The sequence below is a fragment of the Diabrotica undecimpunctata genome, chromosome 5 (genome assembly GCF_040954645.1).
Source record: "Diabrotica undecimpunctata isolate CICGRU chromosome 5, icDiaUnde3, whole genome shotgun sequence".
NCBI lineage: Eukaryota > Metazoa > Arthropoda > Insecta > Coleoptera > Chrysomelidae > Diabrotica > Diabrotica undecimpunctata.
In genome coordinates this window covers 153,557,149-153,572,438 of record NC_092807.1, presented here as the reverse complement: position 1 = coordinate 153,572,438, position 15,290 = coordinate 153,557,149, and the positions used below count along the sequence as shown (strand labels likewise).

Genomic DNA, 15,290 nt, shown 5'->3' with positions numbered 1-15,290 from the left:
ACCATAGATTAATCAGAGCAAAAATTGTTGTATATCTGACACAAGAAAGAATAAAAATAATCACAAAACCAACAGTGATTGGTATAAATATTAACAATAGAAAAGAAATCATAGATCACTACCAAAGAACAATCATTGATGAATGATTACATGACCAAATCGACAGCTGTCAAATAATATAAATCAACATTAATAGTACTAAAGAAATTGGAGGCCTGCACCAACAAAATGAACATAGTCTGATACTGAACTGTCTGATAAAACCAAAATTATTCTAAAACGAAGAGGGAAAATAAAAGTAAGTAGCATTATACAGATAATACAAAACACAGAACTTTGTAAGACAGTAAGGAAAAGTATTAAGTAAGACATAAGAAAGTACAATGAAAGACTGGTAGAAAAATGCAATCGAAAACAGAAAAAAAACTATAAGAAAACAAGAAGATCATTATTAATTGGCAAAAAGCAAATCGTTATTCTAACAAACAAAGACGACAATACTACTGGTGACTTAATTCTACAGAGAACTATACAAAGTACCTGAAACACTTGAAAAGGCAATGAGTCACCAAGAAGATGTGCCGGAAGTCAAATACAGTAAACATAATTTCCATTAATAAGAAAGGTAGCAAAGAGAATATCAAAAACTATAGGCCTATAAGTCTACTACCAAGCATATACAAGATATTCACGAAGATCATCAGCAACAGATTAAAAGATGCATTAGATGCTGCACAGCCAAGAGACCAAGCTGGCTTCAGAAGTGGATTAAGTACCCTGGATTATATCCGTACGCTCCGATAACCAATGAGTAGAGCTAAAGAATATGAAATACGTCTAGCATTAACCATCATAGATTTCAAGAACGCTTTCGATTCTATATATCCCAATGCAGTAATAAAAGCTTTGACCAATCAAGACATTGACAAACCGTACTTAGAAACCTTAGCAAATATATACAGACCAGCAAAAGCCAAGACAAAAATTTATGAAAATACTCCAGAATTTCCCACTACCAGAGGCGTTCCTTAAGGAGACGTAATATTACCAAAGCTCTTCACTGCACCTATAGAAAAAATATTCAGCAAAATGAACTGACCGAACAAAGGCCTATCCATTGATGGAGAATACTTCAACCATCAACATTTGCAGACCACATCGTTCTGATTGCTAATAATCCGGCAGAACTACAAGAACATTTAAGCTACCTAAATGCAGCAAGCAATGAGGTTGGCCTAAGAATGAACTTAACAAAAACAAAAACCATGTACAACTAGCTGGAGGATGTCCAAGATGTAATAATAAACAACACTGTAATTAAGTCAGTAAACGAGTATATACACCTTAAATTAATAATTAATACATAAACCTAGCTCCTTACTCCCAGAAATCAACAAAAGAATGAAACTGGCTTATGCATCTTTTGGTAGAAATAAAAGCATCCGATCAGTGTATACTACCAATCATGACATACGGCTGCGAAACTTGGATACTAAAGAAAGAAATACTCGAATACGAAAAGTCAATCAAAGGTCAATGAAGCGATGCGTGCTATGAAGGTATAACAAAGAGGGATCAAAAATAATAGAATGGATCAGACAGAAAACCAAGCGAGACGTAGCAGACCAAGACATTTAACGAAACTATATCGAAACAGATAATTTAGTTAAAAAAAAAAGAAACAATAACTAAATAAATTTATAAAATAGTGTGCTGCATAGATAAATATTTTAAAATATTACTTACCCCCTTTGTTAAAAATATCAAATTAAATTGTTCCAAATATATAGGTTTCTCTCCACATAAACAGTAGGCTACACTCTCCAATTGTTCTGCAAAATCGATCTGTGTTTCATTGCTGCAAAAACAAATATCGTTAGTGTACCTAAGTATTGAGGACTGTTTAAGAACTAGTTTTTGCTAATTACTATAAATTTATTATGGTATTATTTCAAAATGTAAAAGAGTCACAGGTTGCCAAATTCATATATACAGTTATGACAGAAAATTAATAAGATTGTAGGAAATCATCAAATGCATCAAGAAGTTATTTAAACAAAGTAGAGAACATTCAGTAAAAAATAAAAATTAGTATTAGAATAGTCATAGGCGTGGTGAGTTTTTTTTTAGTCTGGGTTACAATGCTGAAAATCGCACCCTACTAAGGTAATAATAAAAAGCAAATCTCCTTTTTTCATGTCCAAACAGTTTGCCTAGAGCTATTCTCGAAAAACCGTTTAAAAATATGATTTTTGACGTGTAATTTGTGAGCTTTCGTTACCAAATAACTCCAAAAATATTGACTTTTCGAATAAACTATTAAGAACATTTTTCTCTTGAAATACACTATACTATTACCATCTTTTGTTTTTCATAAACTTTTCCATCCCCGAGTTGGGGTGGTAATCACCCCCATATGAAAAGCACATATTGTCATAAGGTAGACTTTGATATTTGAGCCATTTTTTAAGTACTGTTACAATTTCAAGGAAATCGATACATATAGAAAAAGAGGTTGGTACTTATTTTAGCCTCATATCTTGGACTAAATCTAAAATTTAGAAATGAGACCAGTATTGAAGAAGTTTTTTTTGTATTGTTTCTTCTTCTTACGGTGCTCATCCGTTTCGGATATTGGCGATCAGCATAGTTGTCCTAACTTTACTTGCAGCTATTGAACCACTTCCTTAGGTTTTGAAGCCAAGGTATTATTTTTCTCTCTGGTCCTCTCTTTCCAAATACCTTGCCCTGAAGAATGAGTTGCAATAAGCCATATCTGTGTTCTTTTCTCATAAAATGACCAAGATATTCTAGTATGTGCTCTTTGATTGTGTTAGTGATCTCGCATTCCTTGCTCATTATACGTAGGACCTCAATATTAGTCACACGATCCACCCATGAAATTCGTAAGATGCGCCTGTAACACCACATCTCGAAGGCCTCAAGCTTTCCCAAAGAAGCTTTAGAGAGCGACCATGCCTCTACTCCATATAATAATGTAAAAAATAGATAGCATCTGATGCTAGAGGTTTTGGTACTAAGTGGTAAATCGTAACTTCTGAAAAGGGACTTCCTCTTTACGAACGCTAATCTTGCTTTCCCTATGCGTTATTTTATTTGAGTAGAGTGGTCCCATTGACTGTTTGTGTTAGTACCAAGATATGTGTAGATGTTTACTCTGACAATGGGTTGTTATACTACCATGTACTTTGTTTTGTTCGTATTAAGATCCAACCCATATATTCGACTTATATCTGATATGCGCGACACTATTGCTTGTAAACCGTCTAGGCTATCTACAAAAACTACTGCATCGTCAGCATATCTAATGTTGTTAAGATGCACTCCGTTAACCAAGACGCCTTCCTGTAGTTGTCACAGTATTTGCTCGCCCCCAGTACATGTTAAATACAGAAACTATTGCCTCGGAACAGGACGGATAGAAAATATAAACGACACTCGCAACGAAATAAGGACATTTACATAGGAACGCGGAATGTGTTAAGTTGGCACAGACCTGGGATAGCGACGAGAGCCATTAGACAACTACAAAAATATAACATGGATATAACAGCAATACAGGAAGTAAAATGGACAACAATAGGAATTCTGGAAATGGAAGATACTATAGTCTTTTGGTCGAGTAGTGAGAATAGACATAAATACGGATGTGGCTTTGTCATTGCAAAAAGACTTAAATCAGCAGTGATAGATTTCACCAATGTTGAATTGGTGACTCTGTATGGAACTGAAAACATAGTTAGACATATGAAGGCAAACCGAATAAGATGCGTAGGTCCCGTGGTACTATCAGAAGATGACAGAGTGTTAAAGACAGTGTTTTTTGAAATACCAGATGGTAGATGATCAGTAGGTCGACCGAGAAAAAGATGGAAGGATGATGTTGAAGCCGATTTATCTAGAATTAGGGTACAACAATGGGAAATAGAAGCGCAAGATCGTAGAGGATGTAGGGCAATAGTGGATGCGGCAAAGACTCTCCCCGAGTTGTAAAGCCAGTGAAGAAGAAGAAGAAGAGCACTGGAGACAGAATACATCCTTGTCTCACTCCTCTATCTATGGAGATTGTTTCTGTCAACTGATCATCCACTTTAATGTTGGCAGTTTGGTTGTAATATAAATTATATATAATTCGCAAGTCTCTATCATCCAAGCCCGCTTCTTTCAAGATTGATATGAGCTTGTCATGTTTGATTCTATCAAATTCCTTTTTATAGTCAATAAAACAAATATATACATCACAGTTGACATCTCTGCATCTCTGGATGAGCACTTGTATAGCGAATAGAGATTCTCGGGTGCCTAATCCAAATTGTGTCCATGGCACTTGTTCTTCACATTTTTTATATACACTTTTAAAAACGTTTTAAGTAAGTGGCTCATTAGGCTAATTATTCTGTAGTCTTCGCATGTTTTTGCACTTAATTTTTTTGGTATGGTGACGAAGGTTAACTTTAACCAGATTTGGGGAATATTTGCCTACTCCCCCCACTCGAGACGTACCAGTATCGTGTTCTGTATAAATACAAGAACTGTCTCTCGGCACTGAGGTCTCAATCTGCCTACTCCTCAGTGTCGAGTGACGTCAGACGTCAGTCTGACTGAAAATGGCTCCAAAATGGGAGCCGAAACGTCGAGTTTTAAATTCTCAACGCGGTTCTTCCCGAGAACTTAGTAATTTTCATATATATATTTATATATATATATATATATATATATATATATATATATATATATATATATATATATATATATATATATATTATATATATATTGTTAAATATAGTCGTTATCTATTTTATTCCTTGTTCGTCCATAATTTTCAGGAATTCTGTATAAAATTTGTCAGGCCCTACAGCTTTACCAACTTTAGTTTTTCTAATAGCTGTCGTGACTTCTTCAATGGTAATCTCTTCTGGGCTTGTATAAGCCTGCAGCTTCTTTAACTTTTTTGTGCATATTGAATGAATCGTGTTTCTATTGTAATAGCTGTATTTCCGCACATTGTTCTCACAGCTGTGTATCCTTAGCCATTCTGATTACTTTTTTGATCTCTTTGTCTTCTATTTGGTATGATGTCTTGTTCTGATTGACCTTTCGCCTTTCTTCCATCATATCTAAAATCTCGTTTGTCATCCACGATTTTTTCTTAATTTTTGGTGGTTTGAGCAATTTTTCTGGTGTGTCTTGTGAAACTCTTGTGTATTGTTTAATATCTATTAATGCTACTATTTTACCGATTTCATTTTTAATTATATTTTGTTATTTAAAAAAAACTTACAATGAAGTCAAAACTTCCTTTGTAAAGTTGTATAAAATGTTTATTAAAATTTTTAAAATTATCCAAAATGAATTTGTAAATTTTCAGAACATTTCCGATCCCATCACTTATAAGTACACTATTTTAAGAGTATAATCACTTAAAAATGAAAACAAAAGAGTAAAATTTTGACTGGTAAATTGAAAATGTGCTTAATTAAGAGCTCTTTAAAAATCACTTCAGGACGATAATATAAATAAATATATTGTCACAATATTCATATACCTTTTTCCTTTTTTTCCTTTTTGAAACTCACACAGGCTTTCTTGACATATATATATATATATATATATATATATATATATATATATATATATATATATATATATATCAACTTGAACTTACACATATGCTTACACATCGGTAACAATTAACACTCTTTTAATACTGATGATGATTTTCCTTTTTAAATTTTATTTTGTTATTTATTTCATCTGCCGTTGCATCAATAGATTTTTCTCAAACACTTTAATATTTATTGACGATACTTGACCATCGTGGCACCGTTCTATTGATTATCAAATTGGCTACGCTACCAGACCGTAATATTAAATTAAAATTGGTTACGTTAATTAGTTAAAACTGACCACCGAAGAATATATTTTTATTAAATCTGACAAATTTGGTGCTCAATTATCTTGACTTTTATGAATAATTTGTGTATAATAATATCGTGGATAACATGGATTAAAGTTACTTTGCATGTATAATTAATTTAAAAAATCAATCTTATCTACCCGTTTATTAATATTCCCATTTCATCTATATCCCTGCTCTTATCATTATTAATGGTGTTTAGCAGTAAAAGTATCACTTACATTAATCTTTGCTTCAAGAATTCTATCCAATCTTCTTGGGCTAAGCACTGGTCCCGGTCTTGATCGAATAACTTGAACAATTGCTCCAAAAGTTCCTGCAAAAGAATTATTCATTAACAATTAAAATATAATGTTATAATTATATGTATGTATTTAAACTATTAGTATTGTCTTGTGCATTTACTATATTTTAAAGTAATTCATTTGGTTACAATAAAATAACTTTATACAAGAGTCTTCTCTATCGAACAAATTATAATATATTGATGTATAAATTGATATAAAATTTAATAAATTGATATTTATCTGTATCATATCTTCAAAAATAACATGAAAGCTCTATAATGCTTACAATAATATTTAAAGATCTCATATTTTAAAATATATAATCATCATTACCATCTGTCAACCTCTTATATCCACTGTTGTACATAGGTTTCCTCTATCCGCTTCCGCTGTTTCGTATCCTGTGCTTTCTGTACCTAATTTCCTTATGTTTCTCGTAAGTATCTTATCTTGTGTCTCTTGTTTTCTTTAATTCTTTATTTAATGAGTGTCTTAGTCCACATATTATCATTTAAACGTGCCATATATGGTCAGTAAACCTCCATTGTTTGTTGAACATTAGTATAGTGCTTAAAGCAAGAGTAATCACACTTCAGGATGCCTCTGTATGAACTTAAAATATTAATATTTAAACCGTAAGAACTAAAAGTCTGGAAGTATTGAGTCACTGGTGACAATTTAACCATAAAAAGATACCAGAAACAGCTGTGTAACAAAAGTATTTTTACTAAAAACGTAAACAGATTTAAGCATATCCTTTATGAACAACTCTAATAGATTAAGTTTTAATTAAAGTACTAGTATAGTGAACTATAATTAACATAAAGTAGAGCATATGAGTATGTTTACAAAGAATTTCTGCTTTTTATGCAGATATTTAACCTAAATATACCACTAAGGTTGTTCGTGTAACTATCCCATATATTAAGCTTTGCATTGCTTTTAATGTATATATAAGAGCCATAATAAATTGCTATTTATTGAATGTTACAAGGCCTCAATCGTAGGCGTAACACATCTTTAACCTGTTTTATACTTTACGAGTCTATCGGTCCTCATTCAACTTTTCCATAAATCCTTGTTTGCACTGTTAGTAACATTTTGCCGTAATAACTCTTCGGCGTTATTTACTAGTGGTAAAGTACATTCTAGCGAAGATAGTTGAGATTTCTCTAATCCACTCAAAATGAATTACCACTAAATTTTTGTATTAAATGCATATTATAGATTTTATTTACACGAAGGTTTGATTGGTAGACATTAATTACTGCCGAATTTAAATAAGATAAAAATTCAATTTAAAAATAAAAAAAAACTGATTTCTTGTATTGTTTTCTTTAATAATTTTTGAAGCGAAGCTTCTATACTGGCTTTCTATTACTTTTTTTCCACAGTAAAATGCTGAGGCGAGCGTCACTAAACTAGCGCCACAAGATAGCTTCGTCACGGGTAGCGTTATAGAATAGCGGTTCTTGACATCGATTAATTACTCTCGATATATATTTACTCTAAGCAGGTTTAAATTAAAAACTGCATAAAAAATAACTAACAAAATATAGACATTAAATGAGAAGAATATCTGTCACTAAAAGATTTGATTCGTAACGACTTTCAAAATTTAATAAAAGTCATGAATGTCATCCAATTAATAATTGAACATTTGAAGCAACATTGAATCATTTGAAGCGTTTATTTGAAAAACAATACTTGTCCAAAAATTAAAATTTTAAAGGAAAAATCAAGGAAAACTGTCCAGCTTCAATTTATGTCAAATCTTACGTTTACTAAGATATTCATTGGAAGGAATGCGGGTATCAAAATAATTGTAGAAGTTTCATATTTTTATAGATATTTTAAACAAAAATCGGTAGAAACTTAGCAAAATATATTGGAAAATGAACATAATATAATCTTCTCGTAGAAATAACGAACATTTTTATGATGTCTATTGGCCACCACTGCTATTACCATCGCTCGCTATATAGTTCTACGACTGGAGTATGATCCTTGGTTTCCCCGGATTCTGGTTCTAGATTAAAATATTGAGATATTTAGTTAACCCCATTAGATCGCGAACCTTTGGTTGACTTATTTTATTTTTCGCTTTATTTGGTATCAGAGTTATTTTTTTTTGAGTTGTTTTCCCAGTAATAGTCTGGAACGTCCATGGACCATAATAATTTTGACGTATTAAAACTTGTCCAGGATGCTACTCAGATATTCGGTACATTTATGCTGATTTCAATGAAATTTTTGGTTTTGGATTCTTTAAAAATAAATACATAAAACTTTAGTCCATAAGAAACCAGTCAGTTTCTTTTCCAGCATTAACCAGTTTTAATGGAGAAGGTTTAAACCTTAACTGCCGAATAAGATCATCCTATTCTTCTTGAACATCAACAACTAATTTTTTTGCACAAGAAATGAAACTAAAGTCACTATCGCAAGGTAGGTAGTTAAATCGAATTTGAAATAATGTTATAATAAACAAAGTAAGAAACTTGTGGGTGAAGTTCTTTAAAGGGTCTCTACATATTTTTTACATTTAACTCTGATGGTAGATAAATTTTCTTTTTGTCCAGTGTCCGTGTATAATGACTTTGGCGGCCTTTGAATAAAGACATGTGAGCTATTATGTTTTCTATATCAGCAGGGTGTGACTTCTGACTTAGACTTCTTTTACTGAAGACATCAGTTCTTCATTATTAATCATGCCAAATTACAACTAAGCAAACATTTAAATGTTTTTATACTTTTAATTATTGTTTTATTACCCATTTTTGTTTTTGTGTGTCTGGTGGGATCTTCAATAAAATATTTAATGCAGTAATAATGTTCTTTAGTTATTTTTTTAGAGGTATAATAGCATTGATACAACTTTTCCATTATGTTTTGCTCAACACTTTTAAAGTTAGACTTTTCACGTGCTCTTTTAGTAAATCTCATCGACAAGGGGAAGAACAATTATTATAAACCTCTTGTATCATATAAAAAATCCAGACATTTCACCTGTAGATCTGACAGCGTCATTATCGAGATTTAATGCATGCGCCACACGCGGCGCACAAACGTTATTTGTTCTGAGTACTAATATATGGTCATATTCTGAGTACTAATATAGAGCCAATAATTGTAGTATAATATTTGGCTTTTTGACAATGCGTGTAACCTCATTACGTATAGATTCGACTAAAATATTGCTTTTATCTCATTTTGAACTAAAAAAGTAGTGTCAAATACGGGTTTTGTTATTTTTACATTTACTCACATTATTAAGGTTTCTGAAATAACTGAATCAAACTTGGCCAACAACTTAACTGCCCCCATTGATCGGCGAGCCGCGTGCCAAGTGTGCCGTTATGAATAAGCCGATGCCAGTATCACTGATAACCAAACAAAATTTTATCCTTAACTTACGGAATCCATCTCACTTTAGACTAGTTAAAATTCAGCATATTTATTTCTCTTGGTAGTAAATTTTCGAAAGTAGTTTTATTTGAAAAATACGTAAAAAAGTCATCTTTTTGTTCACTTTATGTTTCATTACATATTCGTTCAGTGAACTTTCACTTAAGTTTTGCTATCTGCGTTAATACATCGGTCACTTTTGTTTTGTTGCGGATCCAAGTATTTCTTTTCTTGTCTGATAGCCTGATGTTCAGCATTTGCCTTTCCATGGCTCTTTGGGTCTTTGCTATTTTTTCCATGTTTTCCTTTGTAAACGTCCAAGTTTGAGAACCGTAGGTGATAACAGGAAGTATAAATTCGTTTAAGACTCTTGTTTTTAAATATTGGGGGTATTTTCTATTTTTTAGTATATAGCCAAGCCAACCGTATCCTTTTCTTTATTTCTCCGGTCTGATTTTCTTTATTTAATTTAACTAGTTGTCTTAAATATACATATTCTTTTTCTTGTTTTATAGTTGTTTGTACAATTCTAATTGGAAAACATAACTGGAGTAAATCTGTCTGTAAACCAAATGAGAATTGAACGTATCTCACAGTATAACTACTTAAGATTAATACCCAAGAGATTAAATGTCGCATTGGAAAGTCAAAAAGTGCATTCTCGACTATGAGCTCTTTGTTCAAGAGCCATGACCTCACCCTAGAAAAAAAATTAGACTCCTTAAATGTTACGTGTACTCGGTGCTTCTATATGGAGTAGAAACGTGGACATTGCAGGCGGAAACTCTATAAAAACTTTAGGCTTTTGAGCTATGGTCATACAAAGGATCCTAAGGGTACCATGGACCAACAAAGTCACCAATGAAGAAGTACGCCAAAGGATTACCACAACTGCAGATTTGATCAACATCGTGAAGGGCTGTAAGCTGCAGTACTTGAGACATTTATTGAGAAATCAAGGCAGATATGAGCTAATCCAACGCATTTTGCAAGGTAAAATTGAAGGAAAAAGGGCCCCAGAATGAACAAGAATATCCTGGCTTAAACCCGAGAGCATGGTATAGAAAGACCTCAACACAGCTACTCTGTATAGCAACTAAAAAAGTCATCATAGCCAGAATAATCCCCAATGTTTAGAACGGACAGGCACCCTAAGAAGAAGAATCTAAGCCCGTTAGTCAGTGGCGGCTGTAGCTTAGTGGTTATGGTACTGACTTACCAAGCTGGACAACCAAAGTTCGATCCACGACACAGACACCAAATATAAATTTGATTTCTAATTTATTGCAGTAGCCACCGTGCTTCGGAGGGCAAGTAAAGCCATTGATCTAGGCTACGTAAGTAGTCGCTAACACTAAAAACCTGAGCCAGAAGTTTTTTCCAAGTAATTTTGGCTTGCTTATCGTAACGCCATCTGTACATCTCTTGTAAACCTAAAATATGTCAGGTGCCTTCTTCTTCTTCTTCTTGATGTACCTATCCGTTAAAAATGTCGATCATCATGGCAATCTTTATCTTATCTGCATCAGCGCGGAAAAGCTGCACAGATATTGTATTGAACCAGATTCTGAGGTTCTTTAACCAAAATGTTCTTCTTCCTGGACCTCGTTTTCCAAATATTTTTCCTTGCAGGATAGCTTTAAGGAAAGCATATCTGGATTCATTTCACATATGTCCGAACAACTGTAACTGTAGAGATTTGATAGTGGTCAGTACCTCTCGGTTCTTATTCATTCTTTTGAGGACCTCCTCATTTGTGACTCGGTCAGTCCACGGGATTTTAAGCATTCTCCGATATAGCCACATCTCAAATGCTTCTAATTTTCTGCACATATCTTCATTTAAGGTCCATGATTCAACAGCACAAAAAAGAACAGAGTGAAGGTGGATCTAGCGATGCGTGCTCTAATCTCCTGGTTATTGGTCTATTCTTCATTTATTATGGTGCCGAGGTAGTTGTAGTGCGTCACTCTTTCTACACGGGATTGGTTGACGTAAAGTTGATCTTATGTTATTCTTTTCTTGCTAATTATCATAAGGATTGACTTCTTAACGTTTATATTGTTGACTGTAATACGTGATTTTGTTCATGAGAACTTGTGGGTCTTCTAAGTTGTCCGCAAATACTATGGTGTCATCTGCATATCTGATATTGTTTAGCCGGTAACCATTTAGTAGAATACCTTTTTTAGTTTCGTGCAAAGCTTCGATAAATATTCTTTCAGAGTATAGTTTGAAGATTAGAGGAGACAAAATACAGCCTTGCCTTACTCCACGCATGATTTTCACATAGTTAGTGTTTTCACCTTCAACTCTGAGATTTGCTGTCTGATTCCAGTAGAGACTTCAGATTAATTATTTTCAGATCTTGGTTGTTAATTCCTGTGCATCTGCTAATTCAGGTGCCTTCCTTACATATTATCTAAGTCTCCTTGTCTGATGTTAGTTCTTGAGTATTAATTGGAAAGGTTTTAAACGGTTTAACAAAGGCCTATATGCTATAAAACAATTATATTTTTGTTTACATTATGTGCCCGGTATTTCAAGTTGAAAAGTACAAGTTTTTTTTCTACACAGTAAGATTGAGGTTATTATCAGAATTTGATAAGCGCATAAGTTCTTTTGATTGATTCTTCATGTACATTCACCATAAATCTTTAGACAATATGCAAAAGCCATATTGTAATTTTACATAAGTTGTGTTTTTTTTAATTTATCTTTATTTAAGAAAAAACCTATGAATATTTTAAATTATCTGACGACCAATAAACAATACAAACTTAAATCGCGGTTTATGCCACTAGACTCCTGCATTTTGATAGCAATCAGAGTAATTGTTCGTGAAATAAAACCAGTAGGTGGTCTCGTAAAAAATTCGAGATTCGTATCGTCATCGCTTATTCACGCCAGAGGTTTTGATTAAATATTAAAAAACAGATTCTGAAAGAATTGCGAGGCATCATATTGTACCGCCCACGAAATAAACGTTGAGATCGCTCAAGATAAAAATGCTAGTAGTATAGTTCGATTTGATTGAGACGTGTTAAATTATGGTGTATTGTATATAAAAAATTCAGTAAAAAGTTATTTACTAGTCTGAGCTATAAGTCGTTAGATTTTTTAAATGTCACATTTTTCAATATTTCTTAATAGTAACAAACTAGTTTATCATAATAAGAAAATAAACAGGCCTGTACAATACAGACTAATTGCACGATATAAAAGAATGGACAGCAATGCATAAAAGAGGGGTAAAGTCACAACAAAGATCCAGATAAAAAATGAAAATATTGAACAAGTGGACAAAATAAACTACTTATGAGTCTGGATTACTGAAGAGCAGCAATCAAGAACAATCAAGAGCAGCCTTTTTGACAATGAGGAAATTTTTGAGTAACCAAAGGCTCAATCTGCAAATCCAATATCGGATGGCAAAATGTTACATCCACTCTATTGTAGTATTTTTATTAATCTAATTTATTGTTTTTATTTATTATTAAAGGTTCTACACTTATAACACTTACAAGTTTATTTAAAGTCTTTATTTGTAAAATATATCTAATTTATTTTACACTAAGAATTATATAATTTATCTACATTTCTTATAATACGTGCGTTACATTTTAAAACCCGACGCGATGTTCAAAAACTAACTGTTTTCAGCAGAGTTCCTTCTTTAAATATAAAATGCCGTTAGTTCTGGAATTCCGGCGATCAATCGATGACCTTTCATCCCAAAGCAGTTCCATCAATGTAAACAGGTTTTTTTATATCGTAGGGGGGACCCATGGCTCTAGAGGTTTCTGTCGGCAGGTATATTTAAGGTCGATTCTCACTATACGTTCCGTTTACTTTCCATATCCGTGGCTTTCCATTTACATAAAATATTATTAAACACAAATCATATAGTATATGCCCACTTTCCGTTCCGTTTACCTACCATTCCCGAAGCCTCGCGTTCAAGATTACCGGCCACGTATTTTTTCTGCGACAAGCTGCGATGTATCGGGTACGGTATGGATAGTGCGAATATTATTACATCGCGGTTCAGTCTAAGTTGTTAAGATAAATATGAATGACAAAAAATTGATGGAACTTGTCAGGCAAAATAATGCCTTATATGATTTTGAAAATAAAAAATATAACGATAATTCATTTAAAGACAATATTTGGTCAGCTATTGTCAAGGAACTCGATGCTGAATAAATTTTAAATTATTTGTTTGTTTATGTGTATAATGCAAAATCTTAGCAACTGTGACACAGGATGACTCAGAAAAAGTAATTTTTGTCTACACAACTGAATGTGTAAGTTGTTTCCACTCTAATTTAAAGTTCATTGAGAAAAACCATACTTACTGTAAGTAAACGCGACGTCTACTGAGAATTGTGGTTAAAATAATGGGAGGTATATGGAACGGGTATGGAAAGTAAACGGAACGTATAGTGAGAATCGACCTTTACGATCTAGTAAATACTTGAATAGAGAAGATACTAGTTATAAATATGTTTACAGTTTTGAGTCATATGACACGTCATTATCTATCGTAACACTATCCTTTTTAGCTTTTGAGATGTGGATTTTTAAAAAAATTTAAAAGAATTTAAAAAGAATTAAGAACGAAATGGTTTTTCACAAAATGGGGAGAGACAGAGAACTTTTGACCACCATTTAAAGGAGAAAGACAGCATATGTGGGCACATACTTAGAAATAAGTTGTTGCAGATGATTATGAAGGGCAAAATCAAAGGAAAAATAGGACAAATATCCTGGCTAAAACAAAAGCAGAAGATAGAGATAAATTTGTAATGATTACAGTCAGCCTTCATAAGTGGAGTCGGCACTAGAAGACGAAAATTCAAGGCAAAGCAAGGAAAAAGTTAATTTCTGGTACATAGTCTTGTAGTAAAAATTATTAGAATTAAAATGAGGTAAACATCAATACATATTATGTCTTCCAGATTGAGGATAAATTTGCATAAAAATAATAAATTTAGTATCTAAGAAATTTGATATATGTAAGATGTTGAGTTGCAAACATAGATAATTTTGAACAAAAATGTTTAATACCACTTTTTATGTAGAATGAACCGTTCTCTCAGAAACAACTCTTGAAGCGACCGTCGATTTTGAATGTCAGGTCCGCGCGTGAAATCAATGATAAATAAAATTTGTATCAACTCAACGGTAAAAATCGATATCTTTTAATCAGAGTATCCTATCGATAAAAATTAAAATGCATTGTAAAGGTAAACAGTGCAGCTTTCGTGTCAGTTTCTATAAAGCTATTCAGCAAATATACTTTGCGCAATTTTTGGTATTTTTCACGATTCTTGTGAGATCAATAAAATTTATTACTTTTATTGACAGGTCGTACTAAAATTTCCATTGCTGGAGACCAGTCTTCAAAACCTATAACATGAAAATTCGATTTTGATTTTTGGCAAAGAAAAGGTTTTGGGTGTAATTTATAGCAGAAGTTAAGCACTTTCGAGAAACGTATTAGTGTAATTAAAAAAAGCAGTTTTAAGCCTTTTAGATCATTTGTAATTTGAACATTTAAATTCAGCCTTTTTCAAGAATATTTCAAATGCCTCACATTTGGTGGCAAGACTCAAAACTAAAATTTCATGCTATAGGTTTTGAAGATTAGGTTC

At 32.7% G+C, this 15,290-nt stretch overlaps 1 protein-coding gene across 2 annotated transcripts in view; it reads right to left on the bottom strand.

Moving 5' to 3' along the window:
* Nox (NADPH oxidase) overlaps positions 1-15,290 on the bottom strand; it is a 352,627-nt gene that overhangs the window by 48,427 nt on the left and 288,910 nt on the right. For both annotated transcript variants that reach the window (XM_072533051.1, XM_072533052.1), the window contains exons 3-4: positions 6,160-6,254; positions 1,747-1,858 (exon numbers count right to left, since the gene is read on the bottom strand). In XM_072533051.1, the coding sequence (XP_072389152.1) occupies positions 1,747-1,858; positions 6,160-6,254 (207 nt within the window). The remainder of the gene's footprint in view (positions 1-1,746; positions 1,859-6,159; positions 6,255-15,290) is intronic.